The sequence below is a fragment of the Macaca fascicularis genome, chromosome 2 (genome assembly GCF_037993035.2).
Source record: "Macaca fascicularis isolate 582-1 chromosome 2, T2T-MFA8v1.1".
NCBI classification, from domain to species: Eukaryota; Metazoa; Chordata; class Mammalia; order Primates; family Cercopithecidae; genus Macaca; species Macaca fascicularis.
Window position 1 is genome coordinate 115,660,315 of NC_088376.1, and position 24,114 is coordinate 115,684,428.

Genomic DNA, 24,114 nt, shown 5'->3' on the forward strand with positions numbered 1-24,114 from the left:
ATATTGGTATTAGTTAATGGAAGTGCTCTTTTTTCCTTAGTTTTTCAAGCTTTACCTGAAGTAGTAAATTTCATCATCTACCACTTTAGCAGAGAGTGAAAACCTCTTCAATCCTTTGAATTTCTTCATCTGCTTGTCACTCTCGTTGTAGCGGCTCTCACAAAGCAGAATGTCATTTTCTGGTATTTCAGTTGGCCTGCAGGAGAGGAAGTCCTTGAATGACAACACAGCACACTTTCCTGAAAGAGAAAATTAGGAAGAAATTAAAGGAGTAAACTGTGGTCATAGTTAATAATTGTTTTATTATTTTTGGATGAATACATTCATATAATTAAAAATTTAAAAGATATGAAAGGCATGGTGGCTTACACCTGTAATCCCAGCACTTTGAGAGGCTGAGGTGGGCAGATCTCTTGAGCTCAGGAGTTTGAGACCAGCCTGGGCAACATAGTGAGACCCCCAACTTCTACAAAAAATCGAAAAAATTAGCCGGGTGTGGTGGTGCATGCCTGTAGTCCCAGCTACTTGGGAGGCTGAGGTGGGAATCATCTGAGTCAGGGAAGTCTGAGTGTGAGGCTACCGTGAGCTGTGATTGCACTACTGCACTCCAGCCTGGGTGATAGAGTGAGACCCTATGTCAAGAAAGAAAGAAAAAAAAAGACATAAAACGATATGTATTGGCATAAGGATAGAATATACAGGTCAACAGAATAGAACTGAAAGTATAGAAATAAACCAATATAATAGGGCTTTTATGGGCAAGTGATTTTTAATAAGGGTTCCAAGACAATTCAATGGGGGAAAGAATACTCTTTTCAACAGATGGTACGGTAACAGGACAAGTAGATTTCCACTTCTGCACATGAATGCAGTTGAATTCCTACCTCCTATCATATATAAAAATTAATTTGGCCAGGTGCAGTGGCTCATGCCTGTAATCCCAGTACTTTGGAGAAGTTCAGGCAGGCGAATCATGAGGTCAAGAGATCGAGACCATCCTGGCCAACATGATGAAACCCCTGTCTCTACTAAAAATACAAAAATTAGCTGGGCGTGGTGGCATGCACCTGTAGTCCCAGCTACTCAGGAGGCTGAGGCAGGAAAATCGCTTGAACCTGGGAGGCGCAGGTTGCAGAGAGCTAAGATGACGCCACTGCACTCAAGCCTGAGCGAAGGAGCGAGACTCCGTTTAAAAAAAAAAAAAATTAATTCAAAATGGGCTGGGTGCAGTGGCTCACGTCTGTAATCCCAGCCCTTTGGGAAGCCAAGGCGGGTGGATCACCTGAGGTCAGGAGTTCGAGACCAGCCTGACCAACATGATGAAACTTCGTCTCTACTAAAAACACAAAAAAATTAGCTGGGCGTGGTGGTGCAATCCTGTAAGCCCAGCTACTCGGGAGGTTAAGGCAGGAGAATTGCTTGAACCCGGGAGGCAGAGGCTGCAGTGAGCCAAGAGCACCCCACTGCACTCCAGCCTGGGCAACAGAGCGAGACTCAGTCACAAAAAAAAAAAAAAAAAAAAAAAAAAAAAGGGTTTTATCAAAATTAAGAACTTCTGTGCTTCAAAGGATACTACAAAAAAAGTAAAAAGATGAGCCATAGAAGAAAATATTTGCAAATCATATATCTAGTAAGAGTCTAGTATATAGAATATATATTTCTACAACTCAACATTAAGACAAATACATAATGCAATTTAAAAATGTGCAAAAGATATAAATTGACACGTCTCTAAAAAAAGACATACAAATGTCCAATAGGCACATGAAACAATGCTTAACATCATTCATCATCAGGGAAATGCAAATCAAAATGGCAATGAAATACTACTTCACACCCCATTAAGATGCCTGTATTAAAAAAAACCCAAAACAGAAAATAACAAGTGGTGGCAAGGATGTGAAGAAAATGGAACCCTTATATCTTGGTGGGACTGTAAAACGGTGCAGCTGCTGTGGAAAATAGTTAGGCAGTTGCTCCAAAAAGTTAAACACTGAGTTACCATAAGACCTAGCAATTCTATTTCTAGGTATATATCTAAAAGAAATCAGAGGATCAAATACTTGTACACCACTGATAAGAGCAGTTTTACTCACAATAGCTAAAATGTGAAAACAACCTACATGTCCATTAACAGATGTAGTATACATATAATGGAATATACAGCCTTAGGAATAAAATTCTGATATATGGTATAACATGGATAAGCCTTGAAAACATTATGCTAAATATACCAGATACAAAGGGACAAATATTGCATGATTCCACTTACATGCAGTATCTAGAATAGGCAAAATTCATGAACAAAAAGTAGAACAGAGATTCCTAGGGCCAGGGGGAAGGGGAAAATAAAGAGCTGTTTAACGGGTACAAAGTTTTTATTTGGGATAATGAAAAAATTCTAGAAATGAACGGTGGCGATGGCTGTACAGTATTGTCAATGGACTTAAAGCCACTGAACTGTGTATTTAAAAATAGTTAAGGTTGGGCGTGGTAATCCTAGCACTTTGGGAGGCCAAGGTGGGCGGATCACCTGAGGTCAGGAGTTTGAGACCAGCACCACCAACATGGCGAAACCTCGTCTCTACTAAAAATACAAAAATTAGCCAGGCGTGGTGGCATGCACCTGTAATCCCAGTTACTCAGGAGGCTGAGGCAGGAGAATCACTTGAACCTGGGAGGCAGAGGTTGCGGGCAGCCGAGACTATGCCACTGACTCCAGCCTGGGTGACAGAGAAAGACTCCGTCTCCAAAAAAAAAAAAAAAAAAGCCGCTGACTCCAGCCTGGGTGGCAAAGACTCCTTCTCAAAAAAAAAAAAAAAAAGTTAAAATGATGAATTTTATGACATATATAAAACAATAAAAAACTTCCATAAATGGCAGCATATTACTTAAAACTGTTTTGCACCTGAATTTTGTCACAAAATAATATGTCTTGGAGATCACGGCTTGTATGAATGTACCAAGTTTATTCAACTAGTTCCCTGTTGATGGATATCTATGTTGTTTCCCAATGTTTGCTCTTCTGCTGATGCTAAATAATGCTGAAATAAGTAATTTAAGACATATCAATTTGCACATAGGTGAATACATCTGAAGCATAAATTTCTAGAAGTATAAAAGCTGAGTCAAAGGGTATGTATATACTTTTTAAATTTTTGTAAGTATTATCAAATTGCCTTCCATAAAGGGTGCCCTAATTCACAGACTACCACAAAGTAGGTAGATACCATTTCCTCATGCTGTTGTCAACTAGTGAGAAACGTTTTCTGTATCTTTGACAATTTGATACGTAATCTGAAAAAAAAAAGAAGAAAAAGAAAGGAAAAAAATATCTGGGTAGCTTTAACTGGCATTTCTCTAATGGCTGAGGTTGGGTATATTTTTTTTTCTTTTTTTTTTTGATCTCAGCTCACCGCAGCCTCTGCCTCCCGGGTTCAAGCAATTATCCTGCCTCAGCCTCCCGAGTAGCTGGGATTACAGGCGTGTGCCACCATGACTGGCTAATTTTTTTTTTTTTTTTTTAGTAGAAATGGGGTTTCACTGTGTTGGCCAGGCTGGTCTTGAACTCCTGACCTCAGGTGATCCGCCTCCCAAAGTGCTGGGATTACAGGCATGAGCCACCGTGCCCAGCCGGGTATATTTTCATTTGTTTAAGAATCACTGGTAGTTTGTTTTTTTTTTTAAGATGGAGTCTCGCTCTGTCACTCAGGCTGGAGCGCAGTGGTGCGATTCTGGCTCACTGCAACCTCTGCCTCAGTCTCCCGAGTAGCTGGGACTACAGATGCCTACCAACATGTCCAGCTAATTTTTGTAGTTTTAGTACAGACAAGGTTTCACCATGCTGGCCAGGCTGGTCTCCAAATCCTGACCTCAAGTGATCCGCCCACCTCGGCCTCCCAAAGTGCTGGCATTATAGGCGTGAGTCATCACACTGGGCCCTAGTAATTTATTTCTGCTCTCCCTTATCTTCTTTGTCCATTTTCCTGCTGGATGTTGATCTTCATCTAATTGCTTTATAGGAGCTCTTCATCTACAAGGAAAATCAGATCTTTGTCTATGATAAACATTGCAAATATTTTCTCAAGATTGTCATTTTTGTTTTTGCCAGTTTTGGTCGTATAGATATTTTCCATTTTTATATAGTTGAATTTATCAGTATTTTATTGTATGAGTTCTGGCTTTTATGTCAGAGATTAACAAAATTTCTTTCCCATGGTTTCTTTTGGTATATTTGTTAATTTTATGTTTATTTAAATTTATAATTCATCTGGGAATCTATCTTGAAGTTAAGATGTGGGATATGGCTACAATTTTATTTTTCCAAGTGGTTACTGAATTTCCAAACACCATTTAGAGAAAAATACATCTTTCCCCACTTATCTGATATGCCACTTTTACCATATATTATATTTGCTAAACTTTCTATTTTGTTCAAATAACCTGTTTACTCATATATAGTTTTAATTGTTATAGTGCTAAAAGTTTTAATATCTGGTAAGGACAGATCCCCTTTCACTATACTTTTCAGAATTTTCCTGAGTTTTTCTGTTTTTGAGACAGGGTCTCACTTTGTTGCCCAGCCTGGAGTGCAGTGGTAAGATGACAGCTGCTCACTGCAGCCTCAATCTCCCTGGCTCAAGTGATCCACACACCTCAGCCCCCCACCCCGGGTAGCTGCGACTACAGGCAAGTGCTACTTAGCTAATTTTTGTACTTTTTGTAGAAATCGGGTTTTGCCATCTTGCCCAGGCTGGTCTCAAACTCCTAGGCTCAAATGATCCACCCACCTCGGCCTCCCAAAGTGCTATCCCAATTGATAACAGGAGTGAGCCACTGTGCCCGATCCTAAGTTTCTTTAAAAAAAAAAAAAAAAAAAAAAAAAAAAAAAAAATATATATATATATATATATATATATATATATATATATATATATATTTGAGATGGAGTCTTGCTCTGTCGCCCAGGCCGAGTGCAGTGGCACGATCTCGGCTCACTGCAAGCTCTGCCTCCCAGGTTCATGCCATTCTCCTGCCTCAGCCTCCCAAGAAGCTGGGACTACAGGTGCCCACCACCACGCCCTGCTAATTTTTTGTATTTTTAATAGAGACAGGGCTTCACCATGTTATTGAGGATGGTCATGATCTCCTGACCTCGTGATCCGCCTGCCTCGCCCTCCCAAAGTGCTGGCATTACAGGCATGAGCCACCGCGCCTGGCCTTCAATATGATTTTTAAAATGAGTTCATGTAGTATCAACTTCCTCACAAGCAAATTCCCACTGGCATATCTAATGGGATCATATTAAAGATTAATTTAGGGAGGATGGACATCTTTATGACGTTGAAACCTATCTAGGCCTATGGTATTGCTTTGCAATTTGTTCAAGCATTCATTCAATAACATTTTAAAAGTTTTTTCATACAGATGTGGCATATATCTTGTTAAGTTTATCTAAGGTATTTTATCTTACTAGTACTGAATCTTTTAAGATAATAGATTTGTTATTTATTTATATTCAATCATCTTACTTCTCTTACTGTTTGCCATGATTTCTTAGTTGATGCTCTTGATTTTTCACCTCCTTACTCTTATTTTAGACTTCTGTTTCTTCTAACTCCACTGGCTAATACCTCTAGAATAATGTTAAGTAAGTGTGATAAGGACATCCCTATTTTGTTTCTTTTCTTTTTTTTTTTTCTGAGGCAGAGTCTTGCTCTGTTGCTAGGCTGCAGTGTAGTGCCTCAACCTTGGCTCACTGCAACCTCCACCTCCCGAGTTCAAGTGATTCTCTTGCTTCAGCCTCCCCAGTAGCTGGGGTTAAAGGCACCTGCCACCACACCCAGCTAATTTTTATATTTTTAGTAGAGATGGAGTTTCACCGTGTTGACCAGGCTGGTCTCGAATTCCTGACCTCAGGTGATCCGCCCACCTTGGCCTTTCAAAGTGCCGGGATTACAGGTATGAGCCATCGCACCCAGCCAGAACATCCCTAGTTTGCTCTTGACCTTAACAGGAATGTTCATAGCTAACAACTTACTAAATATGTACGTGGGCTGGGCGCGGTGGCTCAAGCCTGTAATCCCAGCACTTTGGGAGGCCGAGACCGGCGGATCACGAGGCCAGGAGATTGAGACCATCCTGGCTAACACGGTGAAACCCCGTCTCTACTAAAAAAATACAAAAAACTAGCCGGGCGAGGTGGCGGGCGCCTGTAGTCCCAGCTACTCGGGAGGCTGAGGCAGGAGAATGGCGTAAACCCGGAGGCAGAGCTTGCAGTGAGCTGAGATCCGGCCACTGCACTCCAGCCTGGGCGACAGAGCGAGACTCTGTCTCAAAAATAAAATAAAATAAAAGAAAAGAACATGTACATGAAAAACAGGTCAGAAATATTTCCAAAGCTTAAAATAGCTACAATTACTATCACTGCTTTGAACTTACACAGCGCTTTATTTACATAATTCAAAGGCCTTTTAATTCAGAAAAGGAATAATTACAATTTTCCATATTTTATCGAAGGAAAAATAGACATTAGGAAACAACAATAATTCTGTTGACAACCAAAGAGTAAAAGTGATTCGTGGCTTTGGAATGGAGGTGGTATCTGTGTGTCCTGACTTGGGTCTCCGATCAACCCCCCGAAAGACAGGAAAAAGACAAAAGTTTAGAAAACTTCATTTAATAAAGTATTAAAAAATTATCAAGACCTGCTGGATTTTGATTGGAACCGCAATGAACCAACAGTTCAATTTGGGGGGAACTGATATCTTTATAATATTGAATTTTCCAGCTATAAATATGATGGATAACTTTCATATATTTATGTCTTCAATTTCTCAATAATTTTCTTTTCTTTTTTTTTTTTTTTTTTGAGACGGGGTCTCGCTCTGTCACCCAGGCTGGAGTGCAGTGGCCGGATCTCAGCTCACTGCAAGCTCCGCCTCCCGGGTTCACGCCATTCTCCTGCCTCAGCCTCCGGAGTAGCTGGGACTACAGGCGCCCGCCACCTCGCCCGGCTAGTTTTTTCTATTTTTTAGTAGAGACGGGGTTTCACCGGGTTAGCCAGGATGGTCTCGATCTCCTGACCTTGTGATCCACCCGTCTCGGCCTCCCAAAGTGCTGGGATTACAGGCTTGAGCCACCGCGCCCGGCCAATAATTTTCTTATAGTTGTGTGTGTGTGTGTGTGCATGTGCACACGTGCATGTGCAGGTACCCTACACATCTTTGCTTCTTTGTTTTTTTTTTTGGTAGAAAGAGTTTCATTCTGTTGTCCAGGCTGGTCTTGAACTCCTGGTCTGAAGCGACTCTCCCACCTTGGCCTCTCAAAGTGTTGGGACTACAGATGTGAGCCACCACGTTGGCTATCTTTTAAAGATTTATTCTTGGCCGGGCACCATGGCTCACCCCTGTAATCTCAGCACTTTGGGAGGCCGAGGCGGGCGCCTCACGAGGTCAAGAGATCAAGACCATCCTGGCCAACATGGTGAAACCCTGTCTCTACTAAATATACAAAAATTAGCTGGGCATGGTGGCACATGCCTGTAGTCCCAGCTGCTAGGGGGGCTGAGGCAAGAGAATCGCTTGAACCCAGGAGGCGGAGGTTGCAGTGAGCCGAGCACTCCAGCCTGGGCGACAGAGCGAGACTCCGTCTCAAAAAGAAAAAAAGGATTGGCCAGGCGCAGTGGCTCACGCCTGTAATCCCAGCACTTTGGGAGGCTGAGGCCAGCGGATCACGAGGTCGGGAGACCAAGACCATCCTGGCCAACATGGTGAAACCCTGTCTCTACTAAAATACAAACAATTATCCTGGTGTGGTGGCACATGCCTGTAGTCCCAGCTACTCAGGAGGCTGAGGCAGGGGAATGGCTTGAACCTGGGAGGAGGAAGTTGCGGTGAACTGAGATTGCGCCATTGCACTCCAGCCTGGGCAACAAGAGGGAAACTCCATCTTAAAAAAAAAAAAAAAAAAAAAAAAAAAAAAAAAGATATATTCCTAGGTATTGAATGCAAATGGTAATAATTTTCTAATTGCTCACTGATGGGATACGGATACAGAAATAGAAATATTGGGGCCAGGTAAGGTGGCTCACGCCTATAATCCCAGCACTTTTGGGGAGGCTGAGCAGGGAGGATGCTTGAGGCCAAGAGTTTGAGAGCAGCCTGGGCAACAGGGAAACCTCATCTCCACAAAAAATAAATTAAAAAAAAAAAATTAGCTGGGAGTGGTGGTACATCCCTATAGTCCCAGCTACTTGGAAGGCTGAGATGGGAGGATTGCTTGCACCTAGGAGTTGGAGGCTGCAGTGAGTTATGATTGTACCATTGCATTCCAGTCTGGATAACAAAGCGAGATCTTGTCTCAAAAAAAAAAACTACTTCATATTTTCATTTACTAATTTTAATAGTTTATCTGAATATCTCTTGGATTTTCTACATACCTAATGTTTTAGGAAAAAAAATGGCCCTTTTGTTTTTCCTTTCAAATCTTTAGATCTTTTATTTTCCTTGCCTTACTAAGGACAGTTTTTAAATTAATGAAATGTTATAAAAATATACTGTGAAGGGAACAAAACCTGCAAATAAATTAGGAATTGGCATGTTTCAAGAGCCCAGGTTCCTGGAAATTTTATCATCTAAGGGGTTAAGGGTAGAGGTACCATCTGCCAGATGTGGCCATCTGATTACTGTTCAAGTTCTTTTTTTTTTTGAGACGGAGTCTCACCCTGTCACTCAGGCTGGAGTCCAGTGGAGTGATCTCGGCTCACTGCAACCTCTCCCTCACAAGTTAAAGCGATTCTCCTCCCTCAGCCTCCTGAGTAGCTGGGATAGGCATGCGCTACCACAACTGACTAATTTTTCTGTATTTTTAGTAGAGATGGGGTTTTACCATGTTGGACCGGCTGGTCTTGAACTCCTGATCTCAAGTGATCCACCTGCCTCAGCCTCCCAAAGTGCTGGGATTATAGTGTGAGCCACTGTGCCCGGCTTGATTACTGTTTAAGTTAATGAAAACAAATCTTCAACAAAACTGAAAAAAGAACATAACCGCTGGAAAAACAGGATTGTCTCCTTCTGCGTATGTAACGGAAGATGAAAAAATGATACCTCATCTAATTATCTTCAAAACTTCTATTTCAGAGACAAAAAAGTACAAAAATATGATTTACATTTAATAGTGTGTATAGTTAATACAATTAAATTATACATTCTCTAAAGCTTGTATAACAAAACCCTTTTTCCTTGGAGGCTGGGGACAGTGAATTCCACAAGCTAGGCTGAAATCCCACTTTGTGATTACAAGATGCATTTTCTTTTGGGTTTTATCTCAAGATGAAGTTACTTATATTTCATTGTATGCCTGTCGTCCTACCTAATATTGCTGGCACCTCCTTTAATTCTCAAAAGACAACCTAGGTTTTAGTTCTGGCCCACTCCTTGGGTAGTAACTTCACCTTTCTGACAATATCAGCATCTTTCTTTCAGGGTCATGTTGAGAATTAAATGAGATCCTGGATATAAAACTGGTATATAAACTGTAGAATGCAACACATTTTCTTTCTTTCTTTTTTTTTTTTGTTACATAGAGTCTTGCTCTGTCACCCAGGCTGGAGTGCAGTGGCTTGATCTCGGCTTACTACAACCTTCACCTCTCGGGTTCAAACGATTCTCCTGCCTCAGCCTCCCTAGTAGCTGGGATTACAGGTGCACATCACCATGCCTGGCTAATTTTTGTATTTTTAGTAGAGACGGGGTTTCACTGCATTGGCCAGGCTGATCTTGAACTCCTGACCTCATGATCCACCCACCTCGGCCTCCCAAAGTGCTGGGATCACAGGCATGAGCCACCGCGCCTGGCCAAGGTGAAGCTGACCATGTTGACCAGGCTGATCGCTAACTCCTGATCTCAGGTGATCTGCCCGCCTAGACTCCCAAAGTGCTGGGATTACAGGCATGAGCCACCATGCCTGGCCAGAATGTAACACATTCTTTTTTTTTTTTTTTGAGACTGAGTCTCGCTCTGTCCCCCAAGCTGGAGTGCAGTGGCGCGATCTCGGCTCACTGCAAACTCCGCCTCCCGGGTTCACGCCATTCTCCTGCCTCAGCCTCCCGAGTAGCTGGGACTACAGGCGCCCACCACCGCGCCCGGCTAGTTTTTTTGTATTTTTTTAGTAGAGACGGGGTTTCACCGGGTTAGCCATGATGGTCTCGATCTCCTGACCTCGTGATCCACCCGTCTCGGCCTCCCAAAGTGCTGGGATTACAGGCTTGAGCCACTGCGCCTGGCCCATAATGTAACACATTCTAATAGGCATCTTTAGAAAGAAATTACTCCAAGTTATGTCAGTGAAAATGGAGGAGTAGTGAGCTCTATGGGACATTCCTTCAAAGAAACAGTGAAAAAAGCAGAATAAATGTCATTGGAACTCTGTAAGGTAATCAAGGTTTACAGCAACCGAGCAAATGCTTAATTTAAAAAAGTGACTGAAACTTGGCAGGAGAGCTTTGTGGCATTTTAACTTATCCTCACTCCATCCCTTACCTTCTGTCTCAGTGGCAGCCTTGAAGATGGCAGCCTCTATTCCTGGTGTAAGATTGTGGTGATAGAGGAAGCAAAACAGCTCTGGCCGGGCGCGGTGGCTCAAGCCTGTAATCCCAGCACTTTGGGAGGCCGAGGCGGGCGGATCACAAGGTCAGGAGATCGAGACCACAGTGAAACCCCGTCTCTACTAAAAATACAAAAAAAATTAGCCGGGCGCGGTGGCGGGCGCCTGTAGTCCCAGCTACTCAGGAGGCTGAGGCAGGAGAATGGCGGGAACCCGGGAGGCGGAGCTTGCAGTGAGCCGAGATCGCCACTGCACTCCAGCCTGGGCAACAGCGTGAGACTCCGTCTCAAAAAAAAAAAAAAAAAAACAGCTCTATGCCCAAAGAACTGTGGTCATCTGTTTTGACCTGTCAGGCAGCTTTCTAAACACTAATGCAAAGTGCTTGCCTTTATTTTGCTTAACCGGGAATTCTCTCATGGTGGAGAAGTGTCTAAAGTTCTTTTGTCAAAAACATTTTGTCTTAGTCTATTTGTGCTGCTGTAACAGAATACCTGTCACAGACTGGGTAACTTATAAAGAACAGTTTTCTCACAGTTCTGGAGGCTGGAAAATCCAAGATAAAGGTGCCAGCATCTGGCAAGGGCTTTCTTGCTATGTCATCATATGGCAGAAGGCAGAGGGCAAGAGTGTAAGAGACAACAAATCCATTCAGACAGAGTAGACCCATTTACATGAGCCCCCTTTTTTTTGAGACGGAGTCTCACTTTGTCGCCTAGGCTGGAGTGCAGTGGCGCAGTCTCAGCTCACTACAAGCTCCGCCTCCTGGGTTCACGCCATTCTCCTGCCTCAGCCTCCCGAGTAGCTGGGACTACAGGCACCCACCACCACGTCTGGCTAATTTTTTGTATTTTCACTAGAGACAGGGTTTCACCATGTTAGCCAGGATGGTCTCGATCTCCTGACCTCGTGATCTGCCTGCCTTGGCCTCCCAAAGTGCTGGGATTACAGGCCTGAGCCACCGCACCCGGCCATGAGCCCTTTTTATAAAAGCAATATTGTATTCATGAGGACAAGCCCTCATGACCTAAACATCTCCTAAAAGGTCCCACTTCCCAACACTGTTGCACTAGGGATTACATTTTAACTCATGAATTTTGAAGAGGGCACAAACATTCAAATCACAGCACATTTAAAGTCAAATGAACCAGCTGTTGCCAGTTGGAACAAAGGGTATCAGTTGGGGCCAACAGCAGATAGGACAAAAGGCCTCAGAGGAAAAGATGGGGAGTGAGATGCTTTGGGGAATAGGGTTTTGAAAAGTTTCCACACATTCCTGGGAGCCTAGAAGGCCACACACATGCCAACAATAGCGTACCTGCTCAGAAAGGACCTAAGAAGGCCCTAAGATCTCATTTCTGGCTGACTTTCAAGCTCTGCACAAGTAGGAAGTAAAGGCAAAGCAGAGTTGTAATCTGCATGGCTGAGTGTTGAAGGTGTGCTCCACCATACACAGAAAAGTCAGCTGTGAAGACTGGGAGTTTTGTGGTTTTATTGGCTCAAGTATTTACGAAAACCTCTGTCAAATCACTTACAGAACAGAGACTATAGTAACCACATACAATAACAACAACAACAACAATCTTTTATTTTTTGAGACAGGTCTCACTCTGTTGCCCAGGCTGAAGTGCAGTGGCATGATCATGGCTCACTGCAGTCTTGACCTCCCTGGGCTCAGGTGATCCTACCACCTCAGCCTCCTGAGTAGCTGGGACCATGGGTATAGACCACCACACCTCGATAATTTTTGTATATTTTGTAGAGACAGGGTTTCGCCATGTTGCCCAGGCTGGTCTCGAACTCCTGGGCTCAAGCGATCCGCCCACATCAGCCTCCCAAAGTGCTGGGATTAAAGGCGTGAGCCACTGTGCCCAGCCAAAAATATAATCTTTAAAACAAACAAACAAAAGTTTAGAAGAGTCACTGAACAAACAACCATAACCTATAACAAGTAGTAGGAACAAAGCCTGAGGATGGGGAGAATCTGGTTTCCAGAGTTATCACATTATAATACCCAAAATGAGCAGTTTTCAACAAAAAATTATCAGGCATGTAAAGAAACAAGAAGGTACAGCCCACTCATAGGAAAGAACAAAATGAACAGAAATTGTTCCTGAGAAATTCCAGACACTGGACTTACTAAACAAAGACTTTAAATCAATTGTCTTTTTTTTTTTGAGACGGTCTTGCTCTGTCATCCAGGCTAGAGTGCAGTGGCATGATCCTGGCTCACTGCAGCCTCTGCCTCTGCCTCAGCCTCCACAGTAACTGGGATTACAGACATGTGCCACCATGACCAGCTAATTTTTTTTTTTTTTTCTTAGCAGAGACAAGGTTTCACCATGTTGGCAGGCTGTTCTCAAACTCTCAACCTTAGGTGATCCACCCGCCTTGGCCTCCCAAAGTGCTGGGATTACAGGTGTGAGCCATTGTGCCTGGCCTTAAATCAACTGTCTTAAATATACTCAAAGGTCTAAAGGAAACCAGTAAAATGTCATAGCAAATACTGAATATAAATGAAGAGACAAATTATAAAAACTAAATTCTGGGGCTGAAAAGTACAGTAACTGAAATGAAAAATTTATTAGAAGAGTTCAACAGAAGATTTGAGGAGGCAGAGAATGAAGGCATCTGAACACAGGTCATTTGAAGTTATCCAGTCTGAGGAGCAGAAAGGAAAAAAAGGTAAAGAAAAATGAAGAGTCTGAGAGACCTGTGAGGTACCATTAAATGTACCAACATAAGTATAATGGGAGTTCCAGAAGGAAGCAGAGAAAGGAGCAGAAAGAATATTTGAAGAAATGGCCAAAAACTCCCCAAACTTGATGAAAGACATGAACAAAAAAACTATCAATGGAGAATTCTGTATCTAGGAAAACTATACTTCAAAAATTAGCTCAGTGCGGTGGTGGCATGCCTATCATCCCAGCTACTCGGAAGGCTGAGGTGAGAGGTTTGGTTGTGCCCTAATTACCACCTGATATTCTATACATTTATTTTTTAATTTATTTACTGACTCCCCAACCTCTGCCCCAACATAAGAGAACAGAGATTTAGATTTGGGCACTGCTGTATACATAACACCTAGGACAGTGCCTAGCACAGAAGTAGTATTCAATCAATTTTGATGGAATAAACACTATTAAATAAAAAAGCACAAATACCTACCGAGAATACATGTCATGGGGCAGGTTTCTTCCAGATTACTCAGAAATACTTCTTTTTTGTAGAACATTTTTGTGGGCTCATGCTCCGTTTCTTCTGGGTGAATGAAGATGGGGCCATAAAAATATGCAGCTCCATCTCGAACCCATACTTTTTCAATTCTTGGGGAGAAAAATATAAATTACATTAAAATAGTTTCCTTCTTGAAGGATTAATCTAACAAAAATTCCATTAACCAAAAAGTTAGTCATGTGTACCATTCAGAGGAGTTTCACTGGCTGTTTTGGTAAGACAACTTCATTAATTTTTCCCTCATTAAACACATGAAAAGATACTTAGAAAAAGAGAAATGAACCTTTGGCTATTTGTCCAAGCGAAAAAAAATTTTTTAACGTAATATCGAGGCACAAAACTTAATAGCTTCATCTAATGATCAGGTTTTATTCCTGAGATGTTCATGATGAAAACAGAACTAAGCATTTGTCATTGGACTTGTGAACCAAACAAAGACATAAACCATCAATATTTGGGGTCAGATCACATGAGTGGCAGACATTCCTTTAAGACAGTGGTTTATAATCTTTTTGAAGGTCAAGATCTAATACCCCTTGCTGGGCACAGTGGCTCACACCTGTAATCCCAGCACTTTGGGAGGCCAAGGTGGGCAAATCACTCAGGAGTTCAAGACCAGCCTGGGCAACATGGTGAAACCCCATCTCCACCAAAAATACAAAAATGAGCTAGCCGTGGGAGTATGCACCTATAGTCCCAACTACTTGGGAGGCTGAGGTGGGAAGATGGCTTGAGCCCAGGAGGTGGATGTTGCAGTGAGCTGAGATCATGCCACTGCACTCCAGCCTAGGTGACAGAACCAGACACTGTCTCAAAAAAAAAAAAAAAAAAAAGGGGATCTAGTGCCCCTTCACCCCTTGAGAATTTGATGAAAGTCATTATTGTTGACAACTAACCCATAGAGTTGACATTATTATTGCTCCATATTATCGTGATTCCTGACATGAAGTATCACACTTATTTTGGTTAATGGTAACTGCACCCTTCCAGTTTCTCAGGCTTACACACAGGAATCACCCTTGACTTTTTTATCTTTCTCAGACCCCATACTCCATTTATCAAGAGTACTATTAATTTGACCTTCAAAATACTATCTTTTGCAATCACCCTGGTCTGAAGCATGATCATTCTTGCCTGGATTATTGCAATAGCATCCTAGGTGGTGGATCTCCTTGCCTCTACCTTGACTTTTTACCGTCTATTCTCAACAACCAATAGGCAGAGCAATTCTATTAAGATCTAAATCAAATGTCACTCTGCGCTTGAAACAATCAGATGGCACTCCATGTAACTCAGTTAAAAGCCCAAATCCCTATAATGGTCTCTGAGGCCCTATGTGATATGCACCCTACCCCTGGCACTTATCTCTTACTAACTCATGAATGGCTCACTCTCCTAGCAACAAACAGGCCTGGCATGCTTCTCCTCAGGTGTTTATACTGGCTGTTCCCACTTCCTGGAATCTTTTCTCTCTGTATATTCACATTATTCACTTTCTCAGTTTCTTCAAGTGTTGGTTCAGCTGCCAACTTCTCAGTGAGGCCTATATAAACCATTATCCCTGCTCTGACCATGGGACCCTCTTCTTCCCTTGTTCTGCTCTATTTTTTTATATAGCATGTATCATGATCTAACATATTACATACTTTACTTATTCAAGATGTTTATTGTTTGTCTTCACACTAGAAAAAAGCTCCCCAGGACTAAGAATATTTGTCTGTTTCATTAACTAATGTATCCTCAGAGCTTGGTAAACAGTAGGTATAATAAATGCTTACTGAATGATGAACAGATATGATAAGGAAACTGAAGCCCAGAGGGGTAAATCATTCACCTAAGGACATACAACTAACAAAGCTGGGACTTAGGGAATGAACTAGTGTTCTTAACCACTATCTTCTCCTACCCAACCTGATACCAGACTCTGCTGTGTTTGCCATCCAACCATACTGTCATCCTTTTATCATTTACTTGTTCATCAAAATATCTGAGCCCCTACTATGTTTCATGCACTATGATTTGAGCAGGGATTGCAAGGGTGAAACCTGACAATAACATAATGAACACCAATATGTGATATATATGCTAAGGAGAAGGAAATATGTGGTGCTTTGAGAGTGCGCAACAGGGAGACTTAACCCACTCTGCAGTGAACAGGAAAGACTTCCTTTTAAGGAAGTGTCACTTCAAATGTATGGTAAAGGAGTTTACCATATGAAGTAGGCAGGGAGATTTCTGAGCTGAGAGTTCTGTAAATAGTGGAAGAAAAGAAAAGAGCCCATAGGGATAATTTAAAGAAGAAAGTGTGGTTGGAGGGGAATGTGGTGTGAGAAGCAGCTAGAAAAACTACCAGGGGAAGGACTTTTGTCTTCATCCAAAGGGTGATTAATTTCTACTGGTTCCAAATTTCTCAGATTCAACCTCATCTTCCCTATTTCAACGACACTCACCTGCCCACACGAGGACGCACCAGGCCATGGGACTTGATGAAGACACAGTCGCCAACCTTCAGCCACATGTCATTGTAATGGAGCTGCTCAAAGTAGTGGCACCCTGGTTCACCATTGGACATTTCCACAGGGACATCTTCTTTTTCCTGTTGTAAAGAAAACTGGCTGAAGAAAGGTAGCTGATAATCAAGGAATACAGAAGGTAAGAAACGAAAGCAGACTTTTCTTTCACATTAACTTAAAAGAAAAAACAACCATTGGTTACGTGGCTCACACCTGTAATTCCAGCATTTTGGGAGACCAAGGCAGGATGATCACTTGAGCCCAAGAGTTTGAGACCAGTTTGGGAAACATAGTGAGACCTTGTCTCAACTAAAAAAAGAAATTAAAATAAAAAATTAGTCAGGCATGGTAGCGCATGCCTGTAGTCCCAGCTACTCAGGAGACTGAGGTGGGTAAATCACTTGAGCTCAGGAGGTCGAGGTTACAGTGAGCTAGGATCACACCATTGTACTCCAGCCTGGGCGACAGAGCAAGGCCCTGTCTCAAAAAAAAAAAAAGTAAATTAAAACAAACAAACAAAAATACAAAAACAGAAACTTTGAAGGAGGCTAGGAAACAAAAAAATTAGATTACTGAAATAAAGTATTAACAAGTATCTATTTTATTTTAAATTTCTAGTTAATTTTCATTAAAAAATCTTATCCTAAGATGCTTTTATCCTGTCTCCCTCCTGCTCTCAATTCCCATTGTCTTTAGAAACAAACGAACAAACAAAAAAACTGGAGAGGATTTATCGGTATTTAAAAGCAGACTCATTCATGCATTACTACAGTGTAAGAGGCAAATTCTACACAAGCTTCCTCTCTATCACATTTACTGGGCTCCCTTAATGTCTTAACATTAACAATTGATAGATTTAGGCCAGGCACAGTGGCTTATGTCATAATTCCAGCACACTGTGAGGACAAGGTGGGAGGATTGCTTGAGCCAGGAGTTCAAGACCAGCCTGGGCAATACAGTGAGACCTCATTTCCAAAAAAATTTAAAAATTAGCTGTGTAGGCTGGGTGCGGTGGCTCAAGCCTGTAATCCCAGCACTTTGGGAGGCCGAGACGGGCGGATCACGAGGTCAGGAGATCGAGACCATCCTGGCTAATCCGGTGAAACCCTGTCTCTACTAAAAAATACAAAAAAACTAGCCAGGCAAGGTGGTGGGCGCCTGTAGTCCCAGCTACTCAGGAGGCTGAGGCAGGAGAATGGCGTAAACCCAGGAGGCGGAGCTTTCAGTGAGCTGAGATCCGGCCACTGCACTCCAGCCTGGGTGACACAGTGAGACTCTGTCTCAAAAAAAAAAAAAAAAAAAAAAAAAAAAAAATTAGCTGTGTTTGGTGACGTGCACCTGTATTCAGAGCTACTTGGGAGCTGAGGTAGGAGGACTGCTTGGGCCTGGAAATTGGTGTCCACAGTGAGCCGAGATCGTGCCACTGTACTCCAGCCTGGGAAACAGAATGAGACCCTGTCTCAAACAAAAGAAAACAAACCACAAAATACAACTGATATTACAATTTTTACTATTTTGATTTATTCCAACATGGAAAGGAATAGCATAGCCTCTGTGATATAAACACGCTCTGTTTTCTAATAATTACAGCATCTGGTTATCTAATGACTGCTATGAACTTGGGCAAATTACTTGACCTCTTATGTCTTAGTTTCCTCATTTGTAAAATGAAGATAATGACAGTGTGGCCACCAGATAGGGTTGTTTAGGAAGCTTAAGTAACATTAAGTGCTCATGTACATAGAAAAATGCCTGACTCATAAAAACCACTTAATGGAAGAACCATCTTCTTTACCATTAAAGAAGAACCATAATTTACCGAGAACCTAGCTGATAATGGGCACAAGGTTAGATGTTATAAATATATTAACTCCAAAACATACATACGCTGAGGAAACTCCAAAGCCTCCAAGTTTTCTATAGCATCCTCCTGAGAATACTTCAAACTTCACACTTAAAAAAAATTCTTCCTTTACAATGTCCAAATAATTTAACATTCTGATCTTTATGACTTCAAATGTGATATTGAAATGGTATTCTTGGAAAATCATTAAGAACGAGGGGGCCGGGCGCGGTGGCTCAAGCCTGTAATCCCAGCACTTTGGGAGGCCGAGACGGGTGGATCACGAGGTCAAGAGATCGAGACCATCCTGGCTAACACGGTGAAACTCTGTCTCTACTAAAAAATACAAAAAACTAGCCAGGCGAGGTGGCGGGCGCCTGTGGTCCCAGCTACTCGGGAGGCTGAGGCAGGAGAATGGCATAAACCCGGGAGGCGGAGCTTGCAGTGAGCGGAGATCTGGCCACTGCGCTCCAGCCTGGGCGACAGAGTGAGACTCTGTCTCAAAAAAAAAAAAAAGAACGAGGGAAGGCCAGGAGTGGTGGCTTACGCCTGTAATCCCAGCACTTTGGAAGGCCAAGGCAGGCGGATCACTTGAGGCCAGGAGTTCGAGATCAGAGTGGCCAACATGGCGAAACCCCATCTCTATTAAAGATACAAAAATTAGCCAGGCACGTTGGTACATGCCTGTAGTCCCAGGAACTTGGGAAACTGAGACATAAGAATTGCTTGAACTCAGGAGGCGGAGGTTGCAATGAGCCAAGATTGTGCCACCACACTCCAGTCTAGGCAGACTGTCTCAAAAAAAAAAAAAAAAAAGAATCAGAGAGGTTCCATATATATAATAGGGAAGAGACATCTGAAAGAATGGAAGCTGTGAATAAAACAACCCATGAGATTAATAATACCTTTTGCTTTCAGGAATGGGTTCTATTCTAAAGTAATTTTTTTTTTTTTTTTTTTTTTTTTGATACAGAGTCTTGCTCTGTCACAAGGCTGGAGTGCAATGGTGCAATCCTGGCTCACTGCAACCTCCGCCTCCTGGGTTCAAGAGATTCTCCTGCCTCAGCCTCCTGAGAAGCTGAGATTACAGGCACGCACCACCACGCCTGGCTAATTTTTGTATTTTTAGTAGAGACAGGGTTTCACCATGTTGGCCTGGATGGTCTTGATCTCTTGACCTTGTGATCCACCCGCCTCAGCCTCCCAAAGTGATGGGATTACAGGTGTAAGCCACTGAGCCTGGCCTAAAGTTATTCTTTAAAAAAGTTCCAGTTGGGCATGGTGGCTCTCACCTGTAATACCAGCACTTTGGGAAGGCGAGGTGCGTGGATCACCTGAGGTCAGGAGTTCAAGACCAGTTTGACCAATATGGTAGAAATCCGTCTCTACTAAAAAATACAAAAATAGCCAGGCATGGTAGCATGCGCCTGTAGTCCCAGCTACTTGGGAGGCTAAGACAGGAGAATCACTTGAACCTGGGAGGTGGAGGCTACAGTGTGCTGAGATTGTGCCACTGCACTTCAGCCTGGGCAATAGAGTGAGACTCCGTTTCAAAAAAAAAAAAAAAAAAAAAAACAGTTCCTGAATGACGTGTCTTGGTCATGTAATATTGAAATAAAGTTGTGAGACCAAAAAGACCAAGTAATTCATATACAGAGAGTTCCTAGAGACTTCTAAATACCAGATAAGGAATCTAAGTTAATTATCATGCTGACTTCCACTGTTAATTTTTTTTTTTTTTTGAGACGGAGTCTCGCTCTGTTACCTAGGCCGGAAGGCAGTGGTGTGATTTCAGCTCACTGCAGCCTCCACTTCCTGGGTTCAAGTGATTCTCCTGCCTCAGCCTCCCAAGTAGCTGGGATTATAGGTACCTGCCACCAATCCAACCTCCTCGGCCTCCCAAAGTGCTGGGATTACAGGTGTTAGCCACTGCTCCCAGCCAGATAATTCTTTTAAAATAAATTATTTTATGATTCCCACACTTTCCCATACTGATAAAATACAAAAAATATCACATTCTTTCCCGGCCCCAAGACGTCGCCTCTTAAGGAGAATCTTTTGGCGCACCGGTTTGAGTACTACCACTGGAGCCTATTCTTTGCCATCAAACTGCTGGGTCCAAGACACTGGGCCGGGCATGGTGGCTCACACCTGTAAGCCCAGCAGTTTGGGAGGCTGAGGCGGGCGGATCGAGGTCAGGAGATTGAGACCATCCTGGCTAACACGGTGAAACCCCGTCTCTACTAAAAATACAAAAAATTAGCCGGGTGTGGTGGCAGGTGCCTGTAGTCCCAGCTACTTGGGAGGCTGAGGCAGGACAATGGTGTGAACCTGGGAGTTGGAGCTTGCAGTGAGCCGAGATCGAGCCACTGAACTCCAGCCTAGGGGACAGAGCGAGACTCTGTCTCTAAAAAAAAAAAAAAAAAAAAAAAGGCCAGGGGTGGTGGCTCACGCCTGTAATACCAGCACTTTGGGAGGCCAAGGCAGGCAGATCATCAGAGGTCAGGAGTTTGTGACCAGCCTGGCCAACATGGTGAAACCTTGTCTCTATGAAAAATACAAAAATTAGCTGGGCATGGTGGTGCACGCCTGCAATCCCAGCTACTCAGAAGGGTGAGGCAGCAGAATCACTTGAACCCAAGAGGTGGAGGTTGCAGTGAGCTGAGATCACACCACTGCACTTCAGCCTGGGCAACAGTGAGACTCCATCTCAAAAAAAAAAAAAAAAAAAAAAAAAAAGACACCAATAGGAGAAAAGTGTGTGTGGTCTCATCCTGTACCACATACTATCAGTCTTTTCAACTTTTGCCATCCTGTTAGGTATTATACAAACTGTTAGGTTAACTAATACATGTTTTTTGCTGCCTTCCTTCTGTAAATTATCTATTTGGGCCTCTGCTCATTTTTGTAGTGCTACCTTCCCCCCAGACCCTAAAGAGCTCTTTGTGTATTAGAAACAGTAGTCCCTAGACTGTTTTATTAACCTTGTATTTTCAATCATAAATCAATACAATGATCAATGGTTTTATATAATGCACAGAAAATCCTCATCTATTCCAAGTTTATTATTGAAAAAAATTATAGGTAAATAACTGTTTTCTAAATTAAATAAAATTCTAAAAATTTTCTGTAGAGACAAGGTCTTGCTATGTTGCCCAGGGTGGTCTGAAACTCCTGGCTTCAACTGATCTACTTGTCCTGGCATCTCAAAATGCTGGGATTACAGGCGTGTGACACTGTACTGGGCTTCAATTTTGTTTTTTAACTGTAGTTTTATAAAATGTTATACATCTGGCAGGGGAAAGCTCTAATTTTTAAATTAAAAAAAAAAAAAATCCCTCAGTTCACTGTCAAAGGACAAAGCTCTCTTTCATACCCTTTTTCCCCCCTTCTTTTCTGGAGACTGTCATATTTATTCTTAATAAGAATGCTAGAATAATTCTGTCAAGTTTCAAAACCAATCTATGCAAGTCTTTTATGTCCTTCAGTAAATTCTTTTCCTAGAGGTTCTATATATTGCTTGTTAAGGTTCTTTTTTTTTTTTTTTTGAGAGAGTCTCGCTCTGTCGCCCAGGCTGGGGCGCAGAGGCTGGATCTTAGCTCACTGCAAGCTCCGCCTCCCGGGTTTACGCCATTCTCCTGCCTCAGCCTCCCAAGTAGCTGGGACTTCAGGCGCCCGCCACCTCCCCCGGCTAGTTTTTTGTATTTTTCAGTAGAGACGGGGTTTCACCCTGTTAGCCAGAATGGTCTCCATCTCCTGACCTCGTGATCCGCCCGTCTCGGCCTCCCAAAGTGCTGGGATTACAGGCTTGAGCCACCGTGCCCGGCCAAGATTTTTTTTTTTTTTTTTTTTTGAGGCGGAGTCTTGCTCTGTCGCCCAGGCTGGAGTGCAGTGGCTGGATCTCCGCTCACTGCAAGCTCCACCTCCCAGGTTTACGCCGTTCTCCTGCCCCAGCCTCCGGAGTAGCTGGGACTACAGGCGCCCGCCACCTCGCCCGGCTAGTTTTTTGTATTTCTTAGTAGAGACGGGGTTTCACCGGATTAGCCAGGATGGTCTCGATCTCCTGACCTTGTGATCCGCCCATCTCGGCCTCCCAAAGTGCTGGGATTACAGGCTTGAGCCACCGCGCCCGGCCAAGGTTATTTCTTGATGTATTTTGTTGTTAATGGATATTTTCTTCCATAAGATTTTTCTAACAGTTGCTAAAGTGTATTCAACACTTTCACTTTACTTTCAAAAGTCTTATTTTTTTTTCTTTGAGACGGAGTCTGGCTCTGTGGCCCAGGCTGGAGTGCAGTGACCGGATCTCAGCGCACTGTAAGCTCCGCCTCCCGGGTTCACGCCATTCTCCTGCCTCAGCCTCCAGAGTAGCTGGGACTACAGGCGCCCGCCACCTCGCCCGGCTCATTTTTTGTGTTTTTAGTAGAGACAGGGTTTCACCGTGTTAGCCAGGATGGTGTCGATTTCCTGACCTCGTGATCCGCGCATCTCGGCCTCCCAAAGTGCTGGGATTACAGGCTTGAGCCACCACACCCGGCCTCAAAAGTCTTATTAGTTTATATATGAAAACTATTCATTTACATATGGATTTTGAAAATTTTATTTGCCAAATTTTCTGTTTCCAAACCTTTTCAGTTAATTTCCCCCAATTATCTGCAAAAAAGTATTCTTGCTTTTTTTTTTCTTTGAGACCGTCTTGCTCTGTTGTTCAGGCTGGAGTGCAGTGGTGCAATCACAGTTCACTGCAGCCTCTACCTCCTGGGCTCACAGGATACCCCCATCTCAGCCATCCAAGTAGTTGGGTCTACAGGCATGTGCCACCATGCCTGGCTAATTTTTGTACTTTTGTAGGGATAGGGTTTCACCATGATTCCCAGGCTAGTCTCAAAATCCTGGACTCAAGTGATCCACCTGCCTTGGCCTCCCAAAGTTCTAGGATTACAGGTATGAGCCAACACTACCGTCTTCTTGCTTCTTTATTGTCAATATTTTTACTGCTTTTGTTTAACTACATTGGTTAATTTCAGAAAAATATTAAGAAGCGGTAGAACAGTAAGCCCCTTTGTCCAGTATGTAACTTTAAAAAAGGAATCTGTTTTATAGGCTTTAAGCTTGAGACACAAATATGAATTAAAAAAAAATTTACACTAGAGGAGATACCTATTGAAAGACTTTAAAAAAACCAAGATGGGTTCTCTACCAAATAATTTTTTCCTTTGATCTAATGGAATAATGAATGAAATTTAAAGATTTTCCTAACTTTGAACAATTCTTGCTTTCTTAGAATGAATTCCCACTTCTTGATCATGTTGTTCTCAAAGAAGTAATTTGATTTCACTTACTTTTTTTCCCCAAGTAATTTTTGCATCCATATACACGAATAACACTGAGTTGCAGTTTTTTGTTTTTATTTTTCAGGTTGTAAAATCAAGATTATCCTGGCTTTGCAAAATGAACTGGAAATTTCTTGTTCTCCCTGCTCTGAAACAGCTTCAACAGTATAATAATCATAGGTCCCTTAAACAAAAAGTCGCCTATGGAACTGTCTGACCTCAGTACTCTTTGGGGCCAGTTCTATGATACTTTAAAAAATTTCTTCATGTTGTTGTACATTTCTGTATTATATCTCTTCCTGATTCCATTTTGGTAATTTGTAATATCCTAGACAATTAGCCATTTTATTCAGGTTTTCAAATTTATTAGCAGAAATGTATAGTCTTTACATTTCTTTCACATTTATTTATTTATTTATTTTTTGAGACAGAGTTTTGCTCTTGTTGCCCAGGCTGGAGTGCAACAGCAGGATCTCGGCTCACTGCAACTTCCACCTCCTGGGTTCAAGCGATTCTCCTGCCTCAGCCTCCTGGGTAGTTAGGTTTACAGGCGTCCGCCACCACACTGAGCTAATTTTTTGTACT

The 24,114-nt window shown here is 42.6% G+C and overlaps 1 protein-coding gene across 50 annotated transcripts in view; it reads right to left on the reverse strand.

Moving 5' to 3' along the window:
• Positions 1 to 24,114, reverse strand: part of PBRM1 (polybromo 1) — a 150,511-nt gene that overhangs the window by 19,561 nt on the left and 106,836 nt on the right. For all 50 annotated transcript variants that reach the window (XM_045386106.3, XM_065540698.2, XM_065540718.2 and 47 more), the window contains 3 exons: positions 16,291 to 16,436; positions 13,772 to 13,929; positions 56 to 239 (listed from right to left, as the gene is read on the reverse strand). In XM_045386106.3, coding sequence (XP_045242041.1) covers positions 56 to 239; positions 13,772 to 13,929; positions 16,291 to 16,436 — 488 coding nt within the window. The remainder of the gene's footprint in view (positions 1 to 55; positions 240 to 13,771; positions 13,930 to 16,290; positions 16,437 to 24,114) is intronic.